Source organism: Labeo rohita, chromosome 15, assembly GCF_022985175.1.
Source record: "Labeo rohita strain BAU-BD-2019 chromosome 15, IGBB_LRoh.1.0, whole genome shotgun sequence".
Lineage (NCBI taxonomy): Eukaryota > Metazoa > Chordata > Actinopteri > Cypriniformes > Cyprinidae > Labeo > Labeo rohita.
The window spans coordinates 8,257,401-8,285,290 of NC_066883.1; the positions used below are offsets into that span (position 1 = coordinate 8,257,401).

Below are 27,890 nucleotides of genomic sequence, written 5' to 3' on the forward strand. Positions count from 1 at the left end.
AATGCGTGATTTAAAGGCCCGATCTGAATCAAATGATTCACGATTCGAGATCCAATTGGAGTGCTTTGTAACAGTGAATCATGTTGCAACGCAATGGTTTTTAAAAGGTTTAAAAAAAAAATACAAATAGTGAAATGCCCATGCGCTTAGATCGTTAAAATAGGATTACCTTACTAGTTACTTGATAAAAAGTGATTATGTAACTCACGTTTCTTGAAATGCGTTACCCCCGACATTGGTAACTCCAAATTAAAGAGTGGAAAAATGGTATTTCCCAATAAAAAGAACATTAATTTGAAATCTAAGACTTTAATATCAAAACTAGCAAATCGTATTGTGATTTATTGGATGGAGGGTGTGCTAAAATGTTCTGTTCATTAACTGAAAACAGCACAGATCAAAAGATTGAACTGCTTTGTGAGATATTCAAAGTGATGCACATATTTTGTATCTGTTCTTTTTATAAATTAAAAAATGCATAATCTAGCCTATATGCAATTAAAAGCTATTAGATGTCTTATTAAAACATGAAAATTAAAATGACAGGTAATAACAGATTATGACAGCATTTTTTAAATAATGGAGAAGGCCAAAGTCTAGTGCAACCTCTGATGTGACCACAAATTACTAACATGATGGAACGAAATTTACAATGGCTGCAATTTATTAAAAAGTGGGAACAAATTATTACAACATAGCGACAAATGACTAAAACAAAGGAAAAAAAAAAAAAAATTTAGCCACAATGTTTTTTTCTCTGTATGTCATGTGTGGGGCTACATATTTTTCACACCAAACAAAAAGGATAAACATTGTGCATAAAGAAAATGAAGTTAATTTGTGGCTCAATTAGGTTTTTCTGCATTTAAATGGGACACAGGTTTCATGAGATTCATCAAGGTGACTGACTTCATCAAGGTAAGGCTGTAATGAGAATCAGTTTGATCAAATGTGACCGTTTTCTACACCCGTGTCCGTCTCGCATATAATTGCCAGCAATTTAGACTATTTGCGTTCGCTCATGAGAGATGAGTCAACTGTCTTGAGATCTCACAAGACTTGTGTGACAAGTCTCATTCCTCTTAGTACATCTCACAGTGTCAATCTGAATGATGGTGGTAGATTAAACCCAAGATCCAGTATTTGGTTTCTAAAGAAAGGATTATTAAAATAATAAAAAGAACAAAGCAAGCAGGCGTGTGAGAACCACCACAGCAGTGCACTGCGAGGCACTTTTGGTAGATCATGTCCGTTTGCATTCATATGATCCTCCGAGTGATTACTAATAGGGGCAAACGGGGATTTATGTCATCTGCACTGTCAACAAACATGTGACATAATCCCATGATCAAAAATCAAGCTTCCTCTCTAAAACACCAAGAAGGCACACTTGGAAGTTCCTTGAAGAAAACTAAACTGAATCCAGTACAGTTATTGCTAGAGACCTGCACATCTTATTCGCTATTGATAAAGTGCCGCAAGATAATTGTGCAAGAATTAAAGGCCACCTGACAGTTTTCTACGGTATCTGTTGCTCGAGGGAAGGACTGTGAGATACCGGTGCTTTGTGAATGGAGAATGGATCGCGTCGTTCAGGATCTGAACACGTGCACAGCCCGCACCACGTACTGCCGGCAGATAGGACATTCGTTCATGCGCTTGCCGCACTTTGTGCACGTGACCATGTGCCCGCACTCCAAAAGAACACAGTCAATGGGTGAGTCCATACAGATCTTACACAGATTCTCCTCCACGGCCGGCCCAGATCCACCATCTGCGAAAAAAGCAAGAAACAATCACAAACTTAAAAGAATAACAAACAGTATGACAAGAAACTAAAGTATGCATGTGTAAATATCATGACATTCTGGTTTATAACCAGGAGTGCACATAAGTGGTATGCAACCAAAATAAGAAATGCTCTGTGTAAATCAGTTCAGAGCGCTAATTTGCGTACCGACATGGTTGACAGCTGTTAATGCACAATTACCATTTTAGATCGACAAACCGTAATACTGTGTAAGTATTTATAATTTTATATTTCTATTAGAAATGAAAGTATAATTCTAGGCTATTCACTGCCATTTTCAAAGCACAATGCAAAAATGTGACATTTCATTCATTGACGCTGTACAATCGGCAGCACTAAACCAAGCAGCAGATGTACCTACTTGCCCGCAACCCGCCAAAATAAAAGCATGGGTTGTAACGGTACATAGATATCACGGTTCAGTACGTACCTCGGTTCTATACGATTTCGGTACAACAGGGAAAAAAAAAAAAAAAAAAAACTACAATGCTAGATTTCTTTTCATTTATTTTAAACAGACAGTAGTAAAAATCACAATCTTTTGCACCTACATGTGAAAATACTAAATATTATATCAAATTAATGCTATATATAAAATTTGCATTACATACATACATACAAGGAATAAATACCTAAAATATATTTAATTTAGTTAACTGATAGACAAGGGAAAAAACTGCGACACGTAATGTTGCTTATATTTGCTGAGTTTCAGTTCAGTTTTATGACAGAAAAGAAACTCAAATGGCAAAAAGCGACAACCTATTAGTTTTTAGTTTAAGTTGATTTTGCTGGTATGAGAAAAGTTGAAGTAACCGCGTTGGTACACACAAACACAAAACATATCAGTTCCAGGCTTCTAGCATTGCTAACTTGACAGTGCAGTTGGTACAAGCAGGGGTCACGAAACTTGTTCCTGGAGGGCCGGTGTCCTGCAGACTTTACCTCCAACTTTCCTCAGCAGACCTGCCTGGAAGTTTCAACTATACCTATAGTAAGACCTTGATTAGCTGGTTCAGGTGTGTTTGATTAGGGTTGAAGCTAAACTCTGCAAGGACACCGGCCCTCCAGGACCAGATCTGGTGACCCCTGCTTCAAAGTAACTTTACATTCCTTTGTCAGTGAGAGGCGCGTTTAGAATCAGCACATGGTCACTGTCTAGTGGTCTTTGTTTTCAAGTGTGCAACTCCTGGCATTCGCTGTTCTTCCGCTGGTGGTTATCAAACAGAGTTGCATTGCTGCGGGCGCCCCCTTCTGGATTGAGGGTGAATTGTCTGTATTCCTTGTAAGGATGCACCAACCCGAGATGCCCGTACCGTGATGGTTTGGTACGAATACATGTATCGTTACACCCCTAATTACCTAATTATTGCTTTATTATTTTATATAAAAAAAAAAATAATAAAGTTCAATTATATTATTATCACTATTATTAAAACCAAATCTCAAGGTGCTTTTATGAGAACCAGGTTAAAAGAAAAAACAAACAAAACAAACAAACAAAAAAAACGTATCTGCACCCCTGTTTATAACATTTCATTGAAAGCGGTTTAATTTTTTCAAAATATTTTTTGGGCAGGTCATGTTAAAATGTCAAGGTCATGTTAAAATGTCATAATGAAGAACAAAAAGTAGTTTGGCATAATCTTTTATTATTATTAAAAAAAAAAAAGAAAAAAAAAAAAAAAAAAAGGGTTAGGGTTAGTCATTAAAGTCACGTGGTGCAGCCAATCTGCAAAAACCAGGGTTCATGCAGATACTGTAAAATAAAATTCCAGGACTTTCAAGGACTTTTCAAGCACTACTCTTTGATTTTTAAGGACTTCAGTCAGAGATCTCACTTACGGTTTGATGTTTTCTACTGTTTAAGGAAAAAAAAATTCACATTCAATTCACGGAATGATTCAAGAACCCACTCTGAAGTCCTGACCTAAATCAAATGATTCATGATACATGATTTGAAGGCCCTATCTGAATAATCAGTAAATCATGTTGCAATGCAATGGTTTTTAAATGGTTTTAAAAATCATTACAAGCGCTGTCGAAATTTTTTGATCTGTTCTTTGCTAGTGAATCGCTTCAAGTCACAAGTTTGAATCAATCAGAGTGGTTCCAGCTTCAATGGTTCACTTAATTGATTTGGCTCATCTGTTCCTCTTTTTGCATCTTCAGCCATGTGAAAAGATATGTGCTTTTTAAAAAAAAAAAACAAAAAAATTACACACTTATTTCATAGACCCACTGTCTCTCAAAAATGCAAGCACTTTGCAAGTACCTCTTAAGAAATATTGCTATTTTGAAGGGTTTCTCAGGCCTTTAAATGTCAAAAAGTCAAATTCAAGAACTTCAAGCACCTTGTACGAACCCTGAAATTTGTACTGGTTAAAACAAACAAACAAACATAATAATAATAATAATAATAATAATAATAATAATAACAATAATAATAATAATAATAATAACTGACCATGACACAAGGGTGCCCTCTCTTATAATATCAGATAATTTGACCTTTTTTAATAAGTTGTAAATTGTCATGTGGTAAAACGCCTAAAAGATTATATGGGGACAAAACATGCCAGACATTGTACACTGAGATTGTACACTCACATGTATTTAAGGTGTAAAAAAAAAATTACTTTTTACTTGATGGTCACACCACAAACTTTTTAGGTCAAATGTGGTTAAAAGTGTTGTTGAAAATGGTATTAAAGTTTTCCAAAACATTTTTAAACCAACATGAAAACCAATCACATTTCTATTAATTTCTGTTAATTTAACACATACATATTCATGAATTCCAATTCTTATGAATTATGTGAATTGTTGATTATTTTATGCATAGCTTTTCAGTAAAATAGACATAAAACTCTTGACAAATTAAAAGGACACTTAAGATATTTAATGAAATAAACCCACCTGTTCCTTCTGTGGTGTTAGATACTGTAAAAATGAAATAGAGTCCATGTTAATGTAATCAGCAGGAATAATACATTCAACCTTTAAATTTCCTTTAAAAAATGTGTCATGTTTGCCCTGAAATACCATTGCCCTTTAAAAATATGTGAAACCTATTACACTGTTACACTGAAACAGTACAAACCAACTATAAAAAAATAAAACATCAATGTCAAAGTGCTGAAGTGAACACTTGACACACAACACACTGAGCCCTCATTCAGGAAATCACACCAAATTCTTTACCCATGTTCTGCAGGTCCTTCTGGTCGTGGTAGAGACGCGTGACTCTCTCCATCAGCTCCCATTTCTCACAGCAGCCCTTATAGTCGACGAAGTTCCTGGCGAGGATCTCCTTTAACTGCCGGACACTCAAAGCCTCAATGTCCTCCACTGATCCGAGGTCTGAGAGAGACGCCCGTCGCCCAGGAGCCAGCACTTCCTCCGAGTCTGAAGACTGACACAGACATGCAAACATCTGGTTATCCAGGGCTGTTAACTGACGGATAGGTAAATGATCTCTTGGCATCCCAAATGCATGCAAACATCACTCCACTTCACTGAGCAATAATCTGCCAAATCAAGGGCAAATGCTAGAAAATGAAAGTGTGTCATTTTACTTTCACTTTACTGATTTAGAAAGAAGTTTGACGCTTGTCACCTAAAGCCCCAACCACAACGCAATCCAGAAATGAGCAAAAACCTGGTCTAAATTAGTTTATCCGGCAAGTTCGGCTGGTACAAACAGACACCCTGAACAGAAAGATGTGACATGCCAAGAAAGATGCAAAAGGATTAACTAATTAATGCAAGGCAGTGTGAGAACAGATTGTGTGACTTCACATCCTGTTATTATGTAAACATTATAGGCAAATACTAGTGTATAGATAACACACTGAGTGTTCATTAACATCATGGTTTAAAGGTCTTGTTTAGATTACTTCTAAACGTCAGCCTTTTTTATTATGATAAGGAGTGGTACCATGTGTCATAGCATTGGCCTTCCACAACACAGTCAATGTTGCACTTATCTTGCTCAATGTAGCACTGAACAACAGAGAGACATCAAACCCAAACACGCCACATGCACAACCAAAGAAATGAAAATCCACCCTATTTATTTAGCAAACGCATGTCATCTTATTTCTTCATAATGTTTAATCAAAATGTTGTAACTCAATCTTCCGTGACGTATGCAGGACTGTTGATTTTGAACATCAATCAAATAAATGACTCGTGATGCAGCCTAGAAGCATAAATCACACTGTATTTGTTCATCTACACCAGAGGAGAACCGGTCCCCCTACTGAGGCTGGTTTCTCTCAAGGTGTTTTTATTATTATTTTTTTTTTTCTCCATTTTTATCACCTAATTAAGAATGGGAAACAAATTTCTTTTTGGATACTTAAGATCAGTCGTGGGCTCTGTGTCTCACCTGGTTGCCTGTTGACAGCAACACTGCTCAAAAAGTTGCCCTGTGTATCATTACCTTGACTTGCTTTAATTAAGGTTTAATACACATTTAATATTCAGGAAGATTATTGATTTGATGGTACTAAACACTATCAGATGAGAATTTGAACTGACTTACAGCTGATTTATAGCTGAATCGACTTTGTTACCCAACCGATGACCTTAACATAGTTATCAAGCTGAACTGAATCAGCACTGAAATGACACTACTGGTAAATAACTATTGTCTTCTGTAGAGCTGCTGGACAGGAGAATTTGTCTCATATTTGATGACATTTCATTTACAGCCTGGCCGATTTTATCGATATGTCGCAGATATATCTGCATCGACGAATATGCCACAGATACATTTTTACAGAACATATAATGCAGATAAAATGCTTGTAAATTGTGTAATTACTTATTTTGTCTAGCAGAATTAGTTTGTCCATTGTTTGCTACTGTTGACCCAGGTCGCTGTAGTGACACCAGCCAAACCTTTCACTTCAGTATGGAGGTCTCTTGTTCAGGCCACATGGAAACTACTTGTTGATGACTCAGAGTCAATCGTTATCTTGACCGTAAGTTGCTAACTAGTTCATGCAATACATAACTTACTGTAAAGTTAATAAACAATGACCCCATATGTTTCAATACAAGTTTAACATAGTCCCCTTAAAACTGCCATGTCATTCATGCTTATCACATTGGTCACATCACATTTCCTAAGTCAGCATAGTTTGTCAGTACAGTCAGTAACATAGCAGATTGAAAAGTTAGTATCTTGCTGCAGTCCAATAGCTGGCAGTGCAGTGGTGGCCTGAGTCTGTTCAATGGTGATTTTATTCTGCGTTGTCACCTAGTTGGTGAGACGCAATAGTGTAAAGTAAATAAACATGTCCCTGTCTTTTACTCTCACAATGAGCTTATCATACTCGTTTGCTACATTAGTAGGGCCCTATGATTTCCGTGATGCAGAAAACGCAAACGGACTTAGAAAATCCAATCTTAAAAATGGAATTTATGCCACACGTGACATTAATTTTTGCTAGAAGCAAATAATTTGCTGTCATTTGTGCTGCCGACCAAGTATTGAGTGCATAAATGAACATACTTTAAAGAACTTGAACTTTTCTGTTTTGCAAATCTGTTTTTTTTTTTAATTGATCTTAGGAAATATTCTAATATTTTGAGATACTGGATTTTTGACATTTAATTAAAAAAAAAAAAAAACTTTTGAAATGTTTTATTTTACATGTAATGAATCTAGAATATACGAAAGTTTTAGTTTTTGAAGTAAGTTACAAACAAAACAAAAAAAGTGAAAAAAATATATATTTTTTTACGATATTCTAATTTTTTGAAATGCACCTGTATATTCTGTTTATCCATATACTGTATTTATATACTGTATATATAGTACCAGTCAAAAGTTTGGACACATGAATGAGAAATGTGTCCAAACTTTTAACTGGTACTATACTATAATATACACATGAAGAATCTCGGCCAATATATCGATATCTTTGTTTTACTCCCTAATATTGGAATTGGCATCAGCCACCAAAAACCCGTATCAGTCTGGCTCTAGTTTCATTATAGATTTTGGTGTTTTCCTTTTTAACGTCCTGGGGTTAGCAAAGGCACTGGCGGGAGCACTTGCATACACTCTTAAAAATAAAGGTGCTTTAAAGGATTCTCCAAGCGATGCCATTTTTGGTTCCACAAAGAACCATTCAGTCAAAGGTTCTTTAAAGAACCATCTTTCTTACCTTTTAATAATCTGAAGAACCTTATGAATAAATTAATCCATATGACACCAACGCAATGTCCTGTTTCCCCCTCAAAGCTCATTATCTCTAATTAGATCATGCCCACGCGTTGTTCGCGCTATTGATATTACAAACATCCACGTGAGACGTGCGACATTTAAATGCCCACGTCACAAACAAAGCAGCAACAAGATACATTTCGTTATTGGAATCTGCATTTATGTGTGAACTCTCACTTTAAGATGTGAAAAGAGACTTGAAAACAGACTTTCCGAGCACCAGTAATTCATCCCAGCCTTTTTCCCACACTCACAGCACCCACATGGAAGCAGAAAACATTCTTGAAATGGACTCTACTGAGAACGGCACAAATCATCTTTTCATTGCAAAAGAATGATGGAGAGATTCCCAGGCTTTCTGAAGTGCGAAAGGTCACTGTTCTGTCCTCTACCCCAATCAACGCCCCAGACAGCGCAGCAGCAAGAAGAAGAGGAGAGGTGAGGAGTTTCAGGAGGTACCTGCAACTCCTGCTCCACCTGCAGCTCAGCATCCATGTCGCTTTCAGCTGTCGCCTCAGCCAAGCTCTAAGGGTCAAAGGTCACAGCCAACACAGTTTAACAGCTGCACTCCCTATCTAGCTCACTTTCAGTTACCACAGATATTTTACACGCTCCGTAGTGTTCTGTGTCAAATGTGAGTCATGTGAGTCCTTTTAAAGCTGTGCTTTACAGTGCTGTGTAAACCAAACTGAGAAGTGAATTAAAAAGCAAAAATAGATTGAGCAGCAAAAACCATTTTCAACATATCAGAATGATTTCTGAAGTCACACTGAAGACTGGAGTAATGATGCTGACAATTCAGCTTTGCATCACAGGAATTATTTTGTAATTATTTATAGTTATTTTGAATTGTAATAATATATTTCACAATATAAATTTTTTTCTTAAATAAACACTGTTTTTTCAAAACTTCTGACCAGCAGTGTACATATGACAGGTACTTAGATTTTTTTTTTCCATTTTTTTTTTTACCTGTGCATCTTCTGTTGTTTGAGTCTGAGGTCCCAGTTCTGTTGTGCCATTGTTCACCGACGGGCTCGTTGTTATGACTGGAGTGTTAGGGGATTCCTGCGTGGTTACCGTGGACTGAGGAATGTGCATGTGAGATGTAGGAGTCTGCTGGCCAAGAACCAGCTCGACCAGCTCCTCCTTCTCACGGCACATCTGCGTAGGGACCCCGTGCAGGTGGAGGTAGTCCCTCAGGTCCTTCACCTTGAGCTTCATTAGTTCGGCTCGCTCAAACAGGATGCCACGGAACCTCTGGCAGGTGGGGCACAGCCACGGCTGGAGGTCCTGTTGAGTGGAGCAGCGGCTGCAGTAGCTTTTTCTGCAGTCCATGCACACATGCTGCAATGAAAAATGGTAGGGTGTGATTTAAAGCCAGGTTAAGACTGGAACACGGAGTGTGTAACAACATTACAAACACTGCATTTTGCAATTGACAAGGACATTTACACAGTGTAAAACTGGATCAAAAGCTACACTCGATTGCATCATCATCTGTTTACGACATTGTGTCTGATAAACAATGAGCTGTGCTGCCCAATGCCAAATGAGTCTGAGAAGTTCCTTTAAGAAATATAAACAACAGCACTCAAGCGTTGTGTTCTGGAAGTCACATTGCCATTCAGTCAGAGCTGTGCACAATGGACTGCAGACATGTTCAGGACACGCAAGAGCTGCTGGCTCATATCCCGTTCTCATTTCCCTCCTCTTACCTAAAATCCACAGTGCTATAAAATAAATACCCCTCATAAATTCTTATTAAATATTCAATGAAAAAATAAACTTGGTCACAACTTTTGGCTTTTGGTTCATGCAGACTTCAAAGGGGTCACTGGATGCAAAATTCACTTTTACATGTTGTTTGAACTGAAATGTGTCTTGGCAGTGTGTACACACATCTACCTCTATAATGATAAAAATCCATCCAGTGTTTTTTTTTTTATTTTTTAATCCCTATAAATCATGACCCCTTTCTCAGATCAAGGCTACACTAGTGCGTTTTCATTTTAAAAAAACGCAACTTTTGAGCAGAATGTCTCCTAAGCGATTGAGGTGATTGGGGTGTTGTTGATAGATGTATTAATGAACATCGCAGTCATCAAAGATGCAGTGGATTACTTGTTTTTGAAGTGAATACACCCCCGATCTTCATAAATGCTTTTACACGACTCATGTCACCAGACTGCTTTATAAACGAGGGTCAGTATAAAGCAGATTTTGCTAAAAAGTTGTTCCTGAAGTATGGATTGGTACTGTTCGTGATCCAGCTTCATCACCAGAAGAAATGAGAGTACGTTTTGAATATTTGCAAGTCAAATGGCTTAGCAAGACAAAATAATGTAGAACTTATAATAATCAGTAGGTGCGGTTACGTGAAGCACTGTAATCGGTTTTAAAGTCCAGTCCGAATGAAAATCCTCCATATAAACACAACTGGAATAAAAATGCTCAAGCTGAATGAACTTCGGTTTGAGAGGGGTGAGATAAACCTTTCTTTAACCTTTACAAAATTAAAATTCTGCCATGTAAATGAGTTAAACCAATTACTTTGCCCCCCACCTTGGTGTCAGTCCAAGGTGGGGGGCATTCGCAGGCCGTCCATCCTCTCCCCTCCTTACTAAACGTGATGGATTTTAAAAATTGACTCCGGTAAAATGGCGCGCATAAGAAAGCAACTACATGCTTTCACGATCATCAACAACTGCACACGATCACGCTTTGATTCTTACCAACTCTTGGTAAGAAACCGTGCATTTGTTCCATTTACAATTAAACTTTTTAGTATCACAATGCAATTAATTTCAGAGCTGCATTACGGAGGGTCATACTGTTATTTTATCCCTTACTGCTTTAACATTAAGAAATTAGGGCAATATAATGATACGTGTTGATCATCTGGCTGAGATCAAGCTATATTGTGTTTATCATTTTATCTGGAAGATATATTTGTGCAACGTAGTTATTGGAAACTGCAAATGTGAAATCAATTTGGTTCTGTGTGTGGTACGATAACAGAAAGCCGTATGATTTCTATAAGCGAGTATGTGTGGTGTTCTGGCCACATGACTGAGTGCTCAAATGAACGCAGTATTAAGTTCAATTACGTAAGAAGTAACTGTAATTAAATTACTGAAAAAATAAAAGTAATCCCTTACTTTACTTTTTTTTAAAGAGAAAAGTAATTAAATTAAGTATGTTATAGACTTTTCTTGTAGACCCTATAGAATCATATCATCTTGTAGAAAATGGGCATCCCATGACCCCTTTAAGGCCATGACAAGTCAGCCAATGTTGTGATGCCGCTGAGCATCAGTTGACCTAGTTTTTGCCACTAGCTCTTTTATGTTGGTTTGGTGACAAATCTTCTGACGTCTAAGCCTGGTAGATGTTTCTGTAGAAGCATTACATAGATGGAATTCCAGCTTCATTCATAGGAAACGCTTTTAATCATAATTTTCTGGTGAAGCACCTCACGACCTACAATTCTACAATGAACTCCTCTGATAAAGAGCAACAGGAAGTAGAAAATGCCATTCATTTTCTCAATATGGGAACTGATTATTAATTGTTACATATAAACCTTGATTAACCCATGTTTGTATTTATAAACCCATGATTACACTCATTTCTTCTGCAAAGAAATATCGAACAATCATACAATCAAATCAAGCAAACCATGACAAAAAAAAACAAAAAAAAAAAAACAAACAAAAAAAACAAAAAACAAACTTTGGCATCCATCCACTCCCATGAAGCATGGCAAATTATGTCTTCCTGCACTCTTGTATATTTAAATTAAAATATATTTCTATGTTTCTAAATTTATTTTGATTATGTCGTTCACAAAGATTAATGGATTGTAGTTCTTTCCCTCAATAAAGTCATTAACAACTTAGTGTTGAACCTTCATCTTCTGGCCCAACTTGCTATAAATCAAGTTTGTAATGTTGTGATTCTCCTTGTAGCTGGTTGGTTTGGTTAATGGGTTATAATGCGTCATGGGATAAGTAGTTCATTCATTTTACTGATTTTCTTTGTTTTCAAATCAGTTGTTGTAATGCTGATTAATAATGAAACTAGTTAGTTTGGTTCAAGGCTTGGAAACTTTCTTTGAAACAAGTAATGACAATGAATAAGCTTCTGGTGAAAAACACGGGGCTATTACTACTGAGCTCTATTAAGATAACAATACTGGACGTGCTATGTAGATGTCCTACCCACTTCATGTTTTCAAACATCAAAAACTTCCAAACCAACAAATCGGTTTAGGAAACCAGATCCCAAAGTTACTCTACTCTAATGTAAGGTGTGTGCAGGAATGCCATGAACGTGATGTGGCACAACGGCTGAAGTGGCACAATGGCTGTGACATCGATATGCATCATCAGACTGTCATCTGAGCCACAGTTTACAAAGTGCATTCTGGATAATTCTCCTCATGAGCCGGGCAGGATAATCACTTTGGATGAGGACGCTCACACAATGACTCCAGTCACTAACTTGCGAAACAGAGGATGTATGGCAGCTATAAACTGCAGCTTGATAGTGTTAATAACGGTGGCTATAAACTGTTACTGAAGTCTTTTCCTTCATCTGTCAGTGACATGATGATGTTATTAATGCAAAGCATCAAGAGAGCTCCAATAAGTGCAATATACTCACTGCCTATAATTTACAGAGCAGCATGATTTTACATTGAGCAGATACTTTTATCCAAAATATTAAAAACATATATGAATTTTAGAGTGCTCTCTGGCTGTTTTGTGTTTTGAAGTCTATTCAGGTTAGAAAGGCCCTTATAGTGCTTTAAAATGCTGCCTTAGTAAGCAGTTCTCAAGGTGTAGGAGATTTTACGTGTGTCTAGCAAAGTCTAATTCACCTGCATAAGGTTCTCAGTAGGTTAAGAGTGTTTGTGTTCTTTAATAACATTGAACATGCACTGAAACTACTAGAATGAGCACAGCTTTGTGATCTTCAACAACACAGCCAGTTAGAACTAGAATAAACTCAACTGGACATTCTGACCTGAATAACTGTGAACTTTCACATTTGAACATCTAGAATAGTTTTAAGACCTGTTCACATGTTCACCTGCTTTGGTGTGCTGCAGTTGGGTTCAACTTCAAATTGTATTACAACCTGACAAAACTGAATTTATGTGTGCTAACAGGATAAAAGTTAATCTGAAAATGAGCACTGTCAGTATATTAGTGTTGTCACGATACCAAAATTTTGACTTCGACACGATACCTGACTAAAATATCACACTACTACTACTACTGAACCGATACTTTGAAAAAAACAGAACAACAGGAAAAGTAATTTAATTATAGATGATCCAAATGGAGATCATAGTTATTTTATCTATTAAAACAAAACATTTCATCCCCCCCTTTAAAAAAAATACAAATAAAAAATATTAATAATAATCACACGCAAGTGCCACTACACAGGAGTATGGTGAACAGCTACTGAGCCTACAGGTAATTAGAGATCTTTGCTATATTGGTAAGTTAGTTTAAAGGATAAAGCCAAATCTTATTTCATGATATAGTAATTTTATTTAACAACAACAATTTATATCATGACGTCATTTTTTGTCATTTTATCTTTATTATTAATAATAAGAACCTAGATGCAAGTAACAAACTAAAGGACAACTACAATAACAAAGACACTAATTAAATAAAGAGGGTCCTATGAAACCTATTTTATTTTTTCCTAAATTCCATTTTTATTTTTCTAGACTATTTTAACGGTTACATAAAAAAAAAAAAATAATAATTAAAATCATGAAACTTACAGAATTTAACAGCTTAACAAAAATGACATTTTTAAGGCCCTATAAAATACATTGTTATTTTTCCTAAATTCAGTTTTGTTTGTCAGTCTCTGTTTTCCATTAATTTTCTGGATTCTATTTTAATCGTGTCATTACATTTTAATGAAGCACGTCTAATGAATATATAAAGGATAATTAGATTTGATAAAGAATTAATTTATTATAGGCTATTTATTTATTTATTTATTTTTTTTTTTTTTTTTTTAGAAATACTGTGTTGTGTATTTACAATTTCCTGGTAAATAAATTCAGGCAAATACTTTTTTCTGGTAAATATTCTTTAAACATTGTTTTAATAATATTTTTATTATTAGTAGTACTACTATCTTTACATTAAGTAATATATTAATATATTACTGACTGTCAAGTTAAACCAAACTTTTATTTTGACGGGTTGCTGTGAAGACCTTTAGGGTCGTCATTATATGACGATAGTTTTCAGCAAAAGAAACGGTAAAATGCTCACGAAGTGACTCTCAGAGCAGTTCTAGAGATTATGTTCATGTGTTCATGTACTCATATATTGAGGCAGCAGAGCTAAAAACACAGCGCATTTGTGAGTAGTAAACAAAACAGCGTCTGCGCCATTCACTAACACAGACACGCAGAAATACGGCTCTTATTAAAAAGCATTCTAAAAGTACCGGTACTAGCAAAATGCGGAATCGTACAGTTTTCAAGCAGGTTATTGTGATACTTTTTAAGTACCGGTATATCATGCAACACTATATACCTTCTTATTGTTCTAGACATTTATGACTTTATTTCTTCTGTGAGACCTAAAAAAGATACTTTAAAGAATGGTTTAAATCTTTCAAGATAAAAACTAGTGTATCGTGAATATCTTCTTTAATGCTCCACAGAAAAGTGTAAAAGATTAAGGGGTGCTGTTAGGCATGACACATAGAGGTTTTTCATAGGGCTTATGCTTTTATAAAACAGCTGCTACATATACATGACAAGGTTTCATTAAATAAACATAATTATTCGTCCAAGTAGTGTAGATCTTCAGCAATGTTTAACTGAATGGTTGCAGCAACACACAGATGTAGTGATGCTGTAATACTGATGTAATGAGTCCACAGAGTATTCACATTAGGGATGTGTGCTATGACCAATTTCAATGATTTACTGTATATGCAATCCATTTGAAACACATAGACTATTAATCAAACAGTCACATCATTCCCGATAGCTTATCAGGGCTCGAAATTAACTTTTCACCTTGGTAGCACTGGTGCTCCCAAATTCAAAAAGTTAGGAGCACCATATAAATTTTGGAGCACCCAATGAATATTAAGGAGCACCCCAACTGCCAATTGAGAGGAACGGCCAGCAACATCTTGATGATTAATAGCTTCACCTGAATTCTTTACCACACACTTCTTTTTAGTAATGCACTGATCTTGATTCTTCATTGCCGATTCTGATTGCCGATGCTTTACAAACAAATGGGCTATTTTAATAATTATTTATTGCCTTAAGAAAGGGACAAGAAAGAATGAAAATATGAGTACATGAACAAGATGTTTATTTTCTCTATTACAAGTCAAACTCTATGTAGCCATTTAAATTAGAGGCAACCACTGCATTTGTAAACTTAATCCACACAAAGATGCTGCATGCATGAGCCGTTTCTGATTTAAATTAGATTATGATTTCAATATCTGAAGCAAAAACAGAATGGTCTGACAGACTTTAGCTTTGTGAAATTATGCTACATAAAACAGTGAATGTATGTCACGTGAGACGGAGGCGCCAGAACTGCAACTGATAGAATGTGCACTGTATCACGTTAGGCCTACTTTATTTCTTCAATAATAGCAGAACGAAGGGATATTTTAATTGTCAAGAATCAAAAATGTTCATATCGCATACCACTAATTACAATGCAGTGCAAATCCGGAATAGAGATTGGTTGAAAGAAAACGTTTGGAGCAAAAACCGTCCGGTTCCGAGCTCCAACGGAGCACAATGTGAGTGATTGACAACTAATATCTAAAATCTGCATTAAAGCTAAGAATGTAAAGATGAGGTTTAATTGGTTATGTAAGCTAATGCTGAATAGAACGGCTCACTGTATCAGCTCACAGCAGTCATATACTGTGCAGTGCTTACCGAAAGTTTTGTAAAGAAATGAAAACAAGTCGCAACACAACAATTACTAGCACTCGCACAAATGCTCCCAAATATATTTTGAGGTCGCGCAGATAAAATTCCGGGAGCATATGCGACTAAAACGGTCACAATTTCGAGCCCTGCTTATTATCAAACGGTTAAAATTTACTGATGGCAACAAAAGCAGCAGACGGGATGAATGAAAATGCTAATTTACTCTTTGTCAATAGGTGGCACTAAGCCTGCAGCGAGTGACACAAAGAAAACACATGCTCGCTAGGTCTGAGCTGAATTAAATTATTTTGCTTTCGCTCCAATAATAGGGCCCTGTGATTTCCACGATGCAGAAAACGCAGAGGGAATCACGGAATCCAGTCATAAAAACGGAATTTACTGTATAGTGCGGAATGTCATGGAATTCGCTGAAATTCGGATGAATAAAAAAAAACTAGGTCAGTACACTTAACAAGTGTCTGTGAATACTGAAAAATACTATTTGAATATAATTCCTGCCTGTTCTGTGTCTCTTTGTGAATAAATGGCGCACATACACGGCTTCAATTACTACACACATACTGAAGCATGTGTGACGCCTCCCAGCATTTTCAGCCTCTGCTCCCTCAATCTATAAGTAAACGAACACATGAACATAATATCTAAAACTGCTATGAGAATCACTTCATGAGCATTTTACCCTTTCTTGTGAGAAAAACTACCATCATATCATATACAAACAGAAACTTAAAGCTAAAGCTTGGTTGAAGTAAAGAAACTTACAGAAATATCTTAATGTAATGATTAATTACTTAATTACTAATGATTAATTAATACTACTAATAAAATTATTATTAAAACAAGAATATTTACCAGAATTTATTTACCTGAAAAAATTAAATACACACAGTATTTATCTTTAAAAAAAAAAAAAAACTAAATTAATTAATTAATTAATTAATAATAATAATAATAATAAAATTTGAGGAAAAAACTTAGGGTCATAGGATCTCATAGGGTCTTAAAAATGTATTTTTGTTAAATATATTGCTGTTAACTTGTGTACATTTCATGATTTCAATTAATTAGACATTCTTTTTGATTAATATTTTTTTTTAATTTAACCATTATAACAGATTCTAGACAATATTAAAATGAAAACAAAACAAAAAAACAAAAAAAAAAAAAAAAAAAAAAAAAAAAAAAAAAAAAAAAATGCAATTTGGGAGGGAATACAACCGTTTTCATAGGGGCCCCACAGATATCCACAAAATAATGTATTATTTTTAAAATCTAAAATTAAAGTGAATACATTTCGACTAATTGACTAGTATTCCCAATGTCAACTAGCATCTGCAGTTCCGTTTCGCCGACTAGTCGCACATCCCTAATTTATTCAGTATTTTACCTTGAATGTGGCTTAGCTAATCGTAAACAAGAACAGGTATGTTTTATAAACTCCATTTTAGGGTGAAGTATCCCCTTGAAGACTGTGTTAGTCAAATCAATTTCCATGGCCTTGAAAGTCATGTGTGACTGAATAAGGTTTGTCAAAAAAAATAAATAAACAAATAATTAAAATTCAGACTGATTCTCTTAATGAATCATTTGTTCAGATTTGTCAACAAGTTCATCCAATACATTGATGAATTGATTGAAAAGAGTGAATTTTTACTCGACACAAGTTTTACTACATACGAGCAATAAGTGCACTGATATATTTCAGAACAAAGCATAACAAGAAAAACATACTATAGTTCATTACACAAATATCCATGACTTTTCCAGGTCTAAAATTTTACATTTCCTTGACTGTGTTAGACATGTACTACAACAACTCCAAACTTGCCATTCGGAAGAACTTGCCGTAATAATTTTATGCTAACGCTAGCATGAAAAATGATTACCTTTCTGGCTAGGCTGTCGAAGCGACCTCCACAGGCCTTGCACGTGTGTTCTGGAGCAGTGGGAGATGGGTAACTGCTGAAGCCCGAGTTGGTGAAGGCCTGATGACGTGTGCTACTTCTGGTGTCCTCCACGGTGGAATCATCCAGACAGAGCCAGCCACAGCAGCTGGCCCACATGCTCCACACCTACTGCCAGAGTTACAGAAAGAGACTCTTAGATTACAAGTCATCGCACCAATACAAAATACAATCAAACCACCTTAGTCTTAGAAGACAAAGAAAGTACTTTCTTAAAAGTGATTGGTCTGCTCTATTCAATACCCTTGGAAGTGAATTAGCAGCATGAAAAAGTTCTTCCAGCGTCAGTCAGGGTGGCCGGTAAGCTCTCAGCTGGAGTCATTTGGCGGAAGAAGTAGGACTTCCATCATTTATTCAAAGGCTGTGTGCTGTATAAACCACAGGAGCTGTGCAATACTCCTACTAGGATGACACTGTATCCTTCTCCTTCTCACACACACACACGCTCACTCCCTATCTCACTCACAGCCAAATAAAGGCTGGCTGATCCAGTAGCACTACCATGGTTACACCTCTCATGGTTTGGGCACAGTGTTTGAATGAGCTGATAAGATGAATCATTCAAGATAGTAAAAACAACCAGACGTGGGTAACTCCCTCCACACTACACTGTCCAAAGGATATTACCTTGATACCTGGAGTAATACTACTCCAGTAAAACATGCTGGTATAAAACGGTTGACTAAATGTCACATGCAAGTATTGAAATTAAAAACCTGTATGACTAGCATTCACATGATACAATGTAGTTATTGTCAACATTAAAGCAAAATTGACACCTTTTACTTTTTGTGCATTGTTTAATTAAAGGACATTCTTCATAAGAAACACATTTGTCTTTATAATCTTTAAAAAAACTGCTCAACCTAGGAAATGATTTTTGGTGTTTAGCAGTTTTTTTAAACTCTTTCTGCTCTAAACATACATCATATTTAAGTCTTTAGTCATTAAAAAGTTTAAAAAAAAAAAAAGTCTCTGTGCTTGTTGTTGGTAATACAATATACTATAATAATAAACATGGACGTTATTGTTATCATAGGCACCTCATCATAATGTAAATAATTCTAGATATATTTTTTATCCCCCCCCACCCCCCAACAACAAGTGGATGAAAAACTAGTGCTGCACAATTTTCTGTTTCTGACACACATCTTTCATGAAGAACAGTATTACATGTTCTTTATTCTCTGTGGTAATTATCAAACAACACCTAATACTTAACGTCTTAACATTTAATATTAAATATGACCCTGGACCACAAAACCAGTCTTAAGTAGCACAAGTATATTTGTAGCAATAGCCAAAAATACATTGCATGGGTCAAAATTATCAATTTTTTAATGCCAAAAATCATTAGGATATCCAGTAAAGATCATATTCCATGAAGGTATTTTGTCAATTTCCTACTGTAAATATATCAAAACTTAATCTTTGTTTAGTAATATGCATTGCTAAGAACTTCATTTGGACAACTTTAAAGGCGATTTTCTCTCTGTTTTTTATTTTATTTTATTTTATTTTATTTTATTTTTTTACACCCTCAAATTCCAGATTTTCAAACAGTTGTATCTCGGGCAAATGTCCTATCAAACCATACATTAATGAAAGCTTATTTATTCAACTTTCAGATCATGTATAAATCTCAATTTAAAATAATAATAATAATAATAATAATAATAATAAAAAAAGACCCTTACTAATGGTTTTGTGGTTCAGGGTCTAGGTATGCAAAAATTATAGATTTTGTTGGTACGATTATTGTCTGAGGAATAATCACGGTTCCACGATTATGATGACTGTTATGCATTTATTTACTTAAAAAAAATTATTAATGTATAAAATCACATGGACACTTTATTGCTGCCTTTTGAAACAGAAATAGCACCGTAACCAATAAAACGGCACAAAATAATAATAAAAGACAATCAAAAGTCCATCATGAGGGGGATAAACTGAAGTATTATTGTAATCAGCTGTCATCCATACGTATTAATTTTAATAATTTTTATAATAATTCATATGATTTTACATGTGGCCTGAGAAAATCATGTCTATTATTTGGGTTTGTGAGACCGGAGATCACGCTGCACACACATACAAACATTCAGAAGGACACAAACTTGTTGTGAACGCTGTCCCGCGACTTATACTAGCTTTGATACTGGATCGCTACATTATATTCATCAGCAACGAGGGTGTAAAACGGCTGTTTAACTAACAAATCACAGGTTTAAAGAGACGCACAGACGCAGGTTCATACACGGACCTCTCTCTCTCTCGATTTAATAACTAATTCAAGTAGCTAAATGTTATAATTAATTAATTCAACTAAATGTGATCTTACCGCACTATTCCATCTCTGTCTGATCTGAAGGGGGCAGAATGCTGAGCTAACGAGTCATAGTTTTGCATCAGTTTTGCCTTCACGTTGTGCATTAAAATCATTTAAAGCCGTGTATTCGTTCTTTAGCAGCAGTTTTACGGCAATATTTAAATGATACCCTAGTCATTCTTGGTGTACCCAAAATGCTCCCACACTATCTACTTCAGACATTTCTCTAGTGGAACTTAAGCTTCACTGTTTGGCTCTTCTGTCATAGTTAATCTAGTGTGTGTATAGCCTCCCTGTCTCTGATAAGCACAGCATTGGCGCACGGCTAGTGTAACTTTGTTTTCGTTTTGCACAAGTTGCAACAGTTCCGTTCCATGCAACAGAAACACTCGGTGTCAGAGAGCCTTTACAATGAATTAACCATGACATTTTAAAGCGTGGTTAATCGTGAAACCGGTTAATCGCCGCATCCCTACCACACTGTAAAAAATAAAAAACACAATTTGTTGAGTCAGCTTAAAATAATTTGTTACCCTGCTGCCTTAAAATTAAGTCCAGTCAACTAAAATAAGTTTAGTCAACTTAAAATGTTAAGTTGTACTAAGTAACAACTTAGATATTTGTGTTTGCTAAACTTAACAGATGGGTAAGTAACCCAGCTGCCTTAAAATTTTAAGTTGATTCAAATCAAATATCTAAGTTTATATCTAAGTTACAACTTCGTATAATTTAACATTTCAACTTGACTAAACTTTTTTTTTGAGTTGACTGAACTTAAAATTTTAAGGCAGCCAGGTTACAAATTAATTTAAGTTGACTCAACAAATTGTTTTTTACAGTGCAGGGTCACAGATATTTGTTTACACACATTTTTACATTTTAATCTAGACTAAAACATGCTGATTCTTTGTAGTTGTGGTGTTCTGCACTTAAATATGTTGAAACATTTGTTTATTTTTACATGTTTATAGTGTTTTTTCTGACTGTATTTGAATGTTCCGGTTCTTTTCGTTATTTGAAAAAAGTTATTAAAATTGTTTTTAAATCTGTTTGTGTAATGCAGTTCAATACCATGATAATACAGCCTACGTACCTCGGTTTTTAACCACGGTTTTCGGTTCGGTTCTGATATCTTGCCGCTTTAGTGTGTTTTTTTGGCAACAAAATTAACAAAATACTCACGTAAACCTCTGTACACTGGGAAAAGCGTGGTTTAGTATATGTCTGCTTAATTTTTCTTTTGAGAGGTATTATTTTTTCGATTTTAACGCAAAATAGAATGGGTTTCATTCATACTGGATACCAGAGGGCACCCTCGTGCAAAAAACCCACATATGCTTCAAAGAAGTAGCGCTGATGACATTCCGTTCCAGCTTCTCTAATATGGATAAACGCATCGCAATTGCTGTAACTGATTAAAAACAAGATATAACGTTAAACGTTTTGAATGATGAAATGTAAGGACAATAAACACTCGTCTGCAATAATACATGGTTTATCTGTGTTCTTCAAGCCATCTCGGGTATTCATAAGCCATTGCTAATCGACATACATAGAATATGAATATAGAATTTATTGTCTGCCTCATTCTGTGATAAGAATCCACATCAGATCACATAAGGAAGTTATTTCAAACACTGAACTGATGTTGTGAATTACAAGTCATAATGTATAAAAACTTTTGTTTTTATAACTCTTTTGTTGGACAACAGGTTTAGAAAGGCTTATCATTGTATGTCATTAGAACTGAAGATGCTCTGCGTGTGTTGCTTTTTCAGATATAAGCGGGGAAGCGTTTCCTCATTTCAGCACGTGAAATCGCGGGCACACACACAGCAAATTCCGAGAGAAACAAAACAAGGAAGTTATTTAAATGCAAAACCAAAAAAAAAAAAAAAAAAAAAAAAAAAATCGCAATTCAAAAGCGCGTATTGAACCGTGGAGGTCGTACTGAACAGTTCAATATTATATTGAGCATTGTGACATCCCTAGTGTGAACAGTGCTGATGCAAATTGGTGTCTGATGAACAACAACAACAACAACAACAACAACAAAAAAAAAAAAAAAAAAAAAAAAAAAAAAAAAACAAGTCATTGCCATCACTTCCATTTACTCCAGCCTTTTCTAGTTTTGGCAACAGAGGCAAATAAAGAGAGACTTGAAAAGAATATTACTTTTGGGACACACGCTGCAATGCACTTTGGTTAAGTCAAAAAAATCCCGTGGAAAAGTTGCTGATGATTTACAACAGAAACAGTTCTAAACAACAGATTGTGAATTATATGTCCATTGTTCACGATCCAATAAATATATATACACAATCCAGCCATTTGTTGTTCTGTTTTACTATTAAAGTTGTAGGTTGTAAATATGACAAACAACACTTCCAAGACCACACTGTTCCTATGTACAGCATGACATTGTCCATACGCAAACCTTAAAAATGTCAAGTATCAGAAGAGACTACAAAGTAAAGCCAACTGAGATGTCAAATAACAAGGACATCAAGTATCCCGGCAGGACTGGCTGGACTCCCCTGTGGTGCACTATTCACGGCCTACTGTGCTAACCAGTGCCGCTACACACAGTCAGTGCGATGGCAACCCATTGAGATTCTCCTGGCACAGAAGGAACAAGCAATCAAGGTTGATTTCTGCCTCAAAAAGCAACAAAGCCCAAAGAAAGGGACTAGCTAACAGTAGGATCCTGTTACTCTGACAAACCCTGGAAAAAAGAAAAAAAACTCCCCTAGAGCTAAATCCAAAAGCGTTCTGATCAGCCTGAGGATGCTAACAGAATCTCCACAATGTCAAGAAAACTCTGGTAAAACGGTCCAACCAACAAGTAAAACGCAACACCATTTAGCTTGAACCTCAAAAACACGCAAGCACATCTTGAGAGACTTACTGATCACACATGGGAGTCTAACATACCAGGATATGAGGGGTTCATGAGTTACTTGTCACAACAACAAACTACTGCATGTTGGTTACACCACAGTGACTTACTGATTTTCATTTGGCGGACAAAGGCTGTGGTAAATAATAATTATTATTTTAAAATAAATAATTGAATTAGATGGGCTCAGGTTGGTTATACTATACGATTTAAGGTTCAGTTTCAGTTATCAAGCACTTGCATTTATTTAACTGGATATCCCTGTCAGTTGGCACATTACTAGAATTTAAGAGGTTAAAATGAACGCAGTCTCATCATTTTTACTTCTTAAGTACCACCTTTACAAATATCATGAATTATTCATTCTTAAATATCATTGTTTTTAAAGGAGTCAAAGTATTGTATATAACATTTTACAACCTGTGCCAATCTTGCCATGTTATAAAAAACTCTATGATATTTTAAAACTTAAGAAATATGATATTTCATTTTTTTCTGCATGTTAGTTGCACCGCATGACTTGATTTGGCAGACAGAAAAATCTACAATATTATTAGGTAGTGAAGCAGTATGTTAATTTTTTTTATTTAATTCTTCTGTTTTAAGACACCATAAAATATTATGTCTAACAAGGTTTTCTTTTCAAGAATTTAATTCTTTTAATGAGCCTTTTTTCTTCATTATTAATGAATCCGTTTCAATTTCAGTTTTCAAGCTCTTGATTTTATTTACTTAGATATTCCTGCCAGCTGGCACATTACTAAAATTGTAAAGGTTAAAATGAACAAAATGAACAAAATCAATTCATTAACATAAAGACTGACTTTTTCACTGAGTAAAACTGAGTATACAGAAATTGAAATTGCAAATAAGGCAGATTTTACATCAACTTGTTAATGATATGATATTAATGATTATATTTATGTGATTCTGACATTTACGTGATTATGTGGTGTCAGTGATATATTTCAAACCATTGTAGAAATATAAGCGGTAGCTGTCTTAACTTGTTTTCATGACAGATTTAGTCAAACATACAATAAATGAGACATCACTGACAAGTTAACAATTTAATAAAAATGTAATATATTAGATATGTTTATTAAAATGGGAACTATTCACTATTAACTTCTTGCTTATTAGCAATTATATTACTAGCATACTAGCTGTTTATTAGTATTTATAAACACATATTAATATCTTGTTCTGCATGACAATTTTGGATCCCTTAACCCTATCCAATACCCAAACATAACTACTATAACTACCTTACTTACTATCAATAAGCAGGAAATTAGGAGTTTGAGGGAAAACACTTTGTTAATAGTGAATATATGTTTCCCAATCTGTGTGTTGACTAATAAGCGGTTAACAGAGCTCAGGCTTTATTTCAAAAGTAACAAAGCACAACGTTTATTGTGATTATTGGATGGCAGATGTGCTAAAAATAATGTTTAATGAAGTTGTTAACACATTAGTTTAAAACAGCAGACTATGAGAATGATTCTTGGGATTAAAGAATTGATACTGCCTCATCAAAATGAATACTGATAAAAATCGATAGTGTCAGCTCAGCCCTAATTAACTAAATATTTCACATCTTTTAAGTCTGTCACTGGCTCTAACCACCAAAGGGATTTCTTACATTTTTAAACAAGAAACCAAAACTTGTATTCACGTTGAAAAAAAAAAAAAAAAAAAAAAAAAAAAAAAAAAAAATCCCAACAACCAAAAACCATCCTATTCACATTACTTGGCGTCAGCAAACATGGCAGCACGTGCAAAGTTCAAAACAACAAATGTTCTCACAGTCCTCACTGACCAGCTGACTGAACATTGTTACCGCTGGGCTGTCATAAAATATCCCAGCCCCCCTTTAACCCTCCGGCCCGCAGTGTCAGTACACCCAAACGCTCCCTAGAAACAGACCAACAATAGCTGCACTGTGACTAGACAACACAACACACACTGAGACAGAGCTCTCAACAGCAGGAGGACACTCGTAATGCCTGGACTGACTGCTGACAGGTCATATGATTAAGGTCAGAGTGGAGTTAAAAATGATCCATTAGCCTTGACGGCTACAGGGAAACAATTTGATATGTGGAAAGGATATGAATAATCTGAACTGCTTTAAAGGTAAAATAATTGCAGGTCTATGCAAACTGGTGTGCGTGTTCCACACTCCCTCTGACACACACTTGCTATAATGAGTCCAGTGGGAATTGTGTTAATGTATTATTTTTGTTTGTCTTTAAATAGAACGCTTAAATATAGTTTGCTAGAATGTTGAATCTGGGTTTAGTTCTTTATTTGCACAAGAGTTTAACAGCCATTACGAGTTCAGCACACAAGAGAGACGCCCCATAAGTAACCAACCTGTAAATAACCCAAGACTTAACAGCGGCACTGTGTAACACTGGTACAGAAAGTACAACAAACTGGATTTGCATTTTCTGAGGGAAACACCAGTGCTTGCAAAGCAGCAGAAGAACAGAAGAAAGACAAAAAAAGGGGGGGTCACATTAAAACAGATCTCACTGACAACAAGACATAATGACATCATCAACATAACATCACAGTTCTCAAATTATGAATGGCACAAAAAAAAAAAAAAAAAGAAAAAAAAAAAAAAGAGAAAAATCATTTAAAATTCTGGTTTAGAACACATGTGCCAAGTTATTAGAATGTATTATTTTTATGTTGGGTTTAAATGTTTTTTTAAAAGAAAAAATAAAGTTTCAATTTAATGACTAAAATGTAATGTGGTGTAACCATCAAGTTAAATGATGTAACATACATATACACGCACACACACACACACACACATATATATATATATATATATATATATATATATATATACACACACACACACACACACATTTTATTTATACCTTTAATACATGTAAGTAAACATATCTTATTATTTTCAGATTTAAATAGCACTTTTACAAATATCATGAATTATTAATTCATTAATATCACTGATTTTTAAGAAGTCAAACTATTTGATATGATATTTTACAACTTGAACTAACCTTGCAGTGTCATATAATGGCAAATAAGGTCAAATTATCTGATCTATTAAAGTTGCGTGTTCGTTTTTTTTCTGCATGTTAGTTGCACCACATGACTTGAATAGGCAGACAAAAGGGAAAAAAAATCTAAAATATTATTAGGCAGTGAAACAGTATGTTCAGTGTTTTTTTTTAAGAAATCATAAAATATTATGCTAGAATATTAAATGTTTAAATTAACGAAGTCTCATCATTTTCCCCTTTTAAGTATCATCTTTACAAATATCATAAATTGTTAATTTTTAAACATCATTGTTTTTTAAAGAGTCAAACTATATGATGACGTTTTACAACTTGTAATCTTGTCATGTTATAAAAAGCTCAAATGACTTGATTTGACAGGAACAAAAATTTAAAATATTACAACGCAGTGAAGCAGTATGTTACTTTTGTTTTGTTTAAGAAATCATAAAATATTATGCCAAACTAGGTTTTCTTTTCAAGAATTTCATTCTTTTAGTTAAGCGTTTCTCAGTCATTATTACCACCCACATATATTTTACTTGAGGCTCTTGGAAAAATACCTAAATATCTTTTCAAATAGGTGTATTCAGATAATGTAATGTATGAATAGCATTTTAATTTGACTTTTAGGATAAAAGAGTGTCAGTTAGGTTTAATCTGCGTTCTCACCTTGGAAATGAGTCAGTGACTTGTAAACTGTGAGGTTCAGAGACAGACAGCTTAGGATATAATATTCAAGCCATTGACATCTATAAAGAGAGGCCAAACAAAGCAAATTAGGACATTTTTGAGTAACATTTACTGCATTTGCCATAAAAAAGCACATGAAGGACATGACTCTGATCCTATCTTCCTCTTTGTGCAACTCAACTTCGCAACTCAAAGCTCACACAATGACCTGGCAACCTCAAACATCCGTGTGTCAGATCATTCTTTTAAAACTTCCTCTATACAACAGGAAAAGTATTGTTCATGTAGACCAGTCGTGTAGCAGAAAAGTAATATGATGATATAAACACTTAACAGTAATTACAGAATTAAGATTTATATAGTTTATATAGACTTTAAGCATTGTATCAGAATTGTGTGATCATAAAATGTAGTATCAAGATTCTAAACACACTGTTTACAGTCTAGTCATCATAAAGTATCAGCATATTACAGAGTATTAGTATATCATCGCACTTTGGAGTTTCATAGTTTTCACAAGTTACTAATGCAGAAACCAAGTTCCTGGCGAAACTTGCTGGAACTTGACACTAAAACACTAAAACGTTTAAAACACTGAAGAGCTATATTCATCTGAGTGAATGTAAAAGATAGCACAGTTCGTTTCATGTCTTTATTCAGTCCCGAGGACTGTATTAAACTTAACTTACCTCGAATGAAACGAAGAGAAGCGCTCGCAAACCGCAGCCGCATATGTCCAAAACTATGAACTGATCATTAATCCTCACCGAACAAATACAGACATTAGGAAAAGACGTTCAACAAATCATCCGCTTTTAACCTTGTGGTTGAACTTAGTCGATCTCACACAGTTTTGATGTTTCGAATTACGAGAAGTTAGTCAGCGGAGCTCCGGTTTGTGAGGTAGAGTCGTTAACACGAGCGCGAGC

General features: G+C 35.1%; 1 protein-coding gene across 4 annotated transcripts; it reads right to left on the bottom strand.

Moving 5' to 3' along the window:
* Positions 1 to 8: 8 nt before the first annotated feature.
* Positions 9 to 27,890, bottom strand: rffl (ring finger and FYVE-like domain containing E3 ubiquitin protein ligase). 4 transcript variants are annotated; one of them, XM_051130269.1, is made up of 8 exons: positions 27,651 to 27,890; positions 26,941 to 27,020; positions 17,919 to 18,104; positions 9,024 to 9,398; positions 8,511 to 8,576; positions 5,015 to 5,225; positions 4,730 to 4,753; positions 9 to 1,774 (listed from the first exon to the last, which is right to left on the bottom strand). In XM_051130269.1, the coding sequence occupies exons 3-8, from the start codon at positions 18,093 to 18,095 to the stop codon at positions 1,593 to 1,595; spliced, it is 1,035 nt and encodes a 344-aa protein (XP_050986226.1). In that variant the 5' UTR covers positions 18,096 to 18,104; positions 26,941 to 27,020; positions 27,651 to 27,890; the 3' UTR covers positions 9 to 1,592. The 4 variants fall into 4 exon arrangements, with proteins under 4 accessions (XP_050986226.1, XP_050986225.1, XP_050986227.1 ...); XM_051130268.1 differs by having other exon boundaries at positions 17,919 to 18,107; XM_051130270.1 differs by lacking the exon at positions 26,941 to 27,020 and having other exon boundaries at positions 17,919 to 18,107.

Bases quoted from the DNA above. Each gene is read 5' to 3' on its own strand.
- rffl (XM_051130270.1), bottom strand. From the start codon at position 18,095: ATGTGGGCCAGCTGCTGTGGCTGGCTCTGTCTGGATGATTCCACCGTG. The intron at 8,577-9,023 runs GTAAAAAAAAAA...TTTGACCCTTAG, and splicing joins AAACAACAGAAGATGCACAG to AGCTTGGCTGAGGCGACAGC. The intron at 5,226-8,510 runs GTACCTCCTGAA...TGTCTGTGTCAG, and splicing joins AGGTGGAGCAGGAGTTGCAG to TCTTCAGACTCGGAGGAAGT.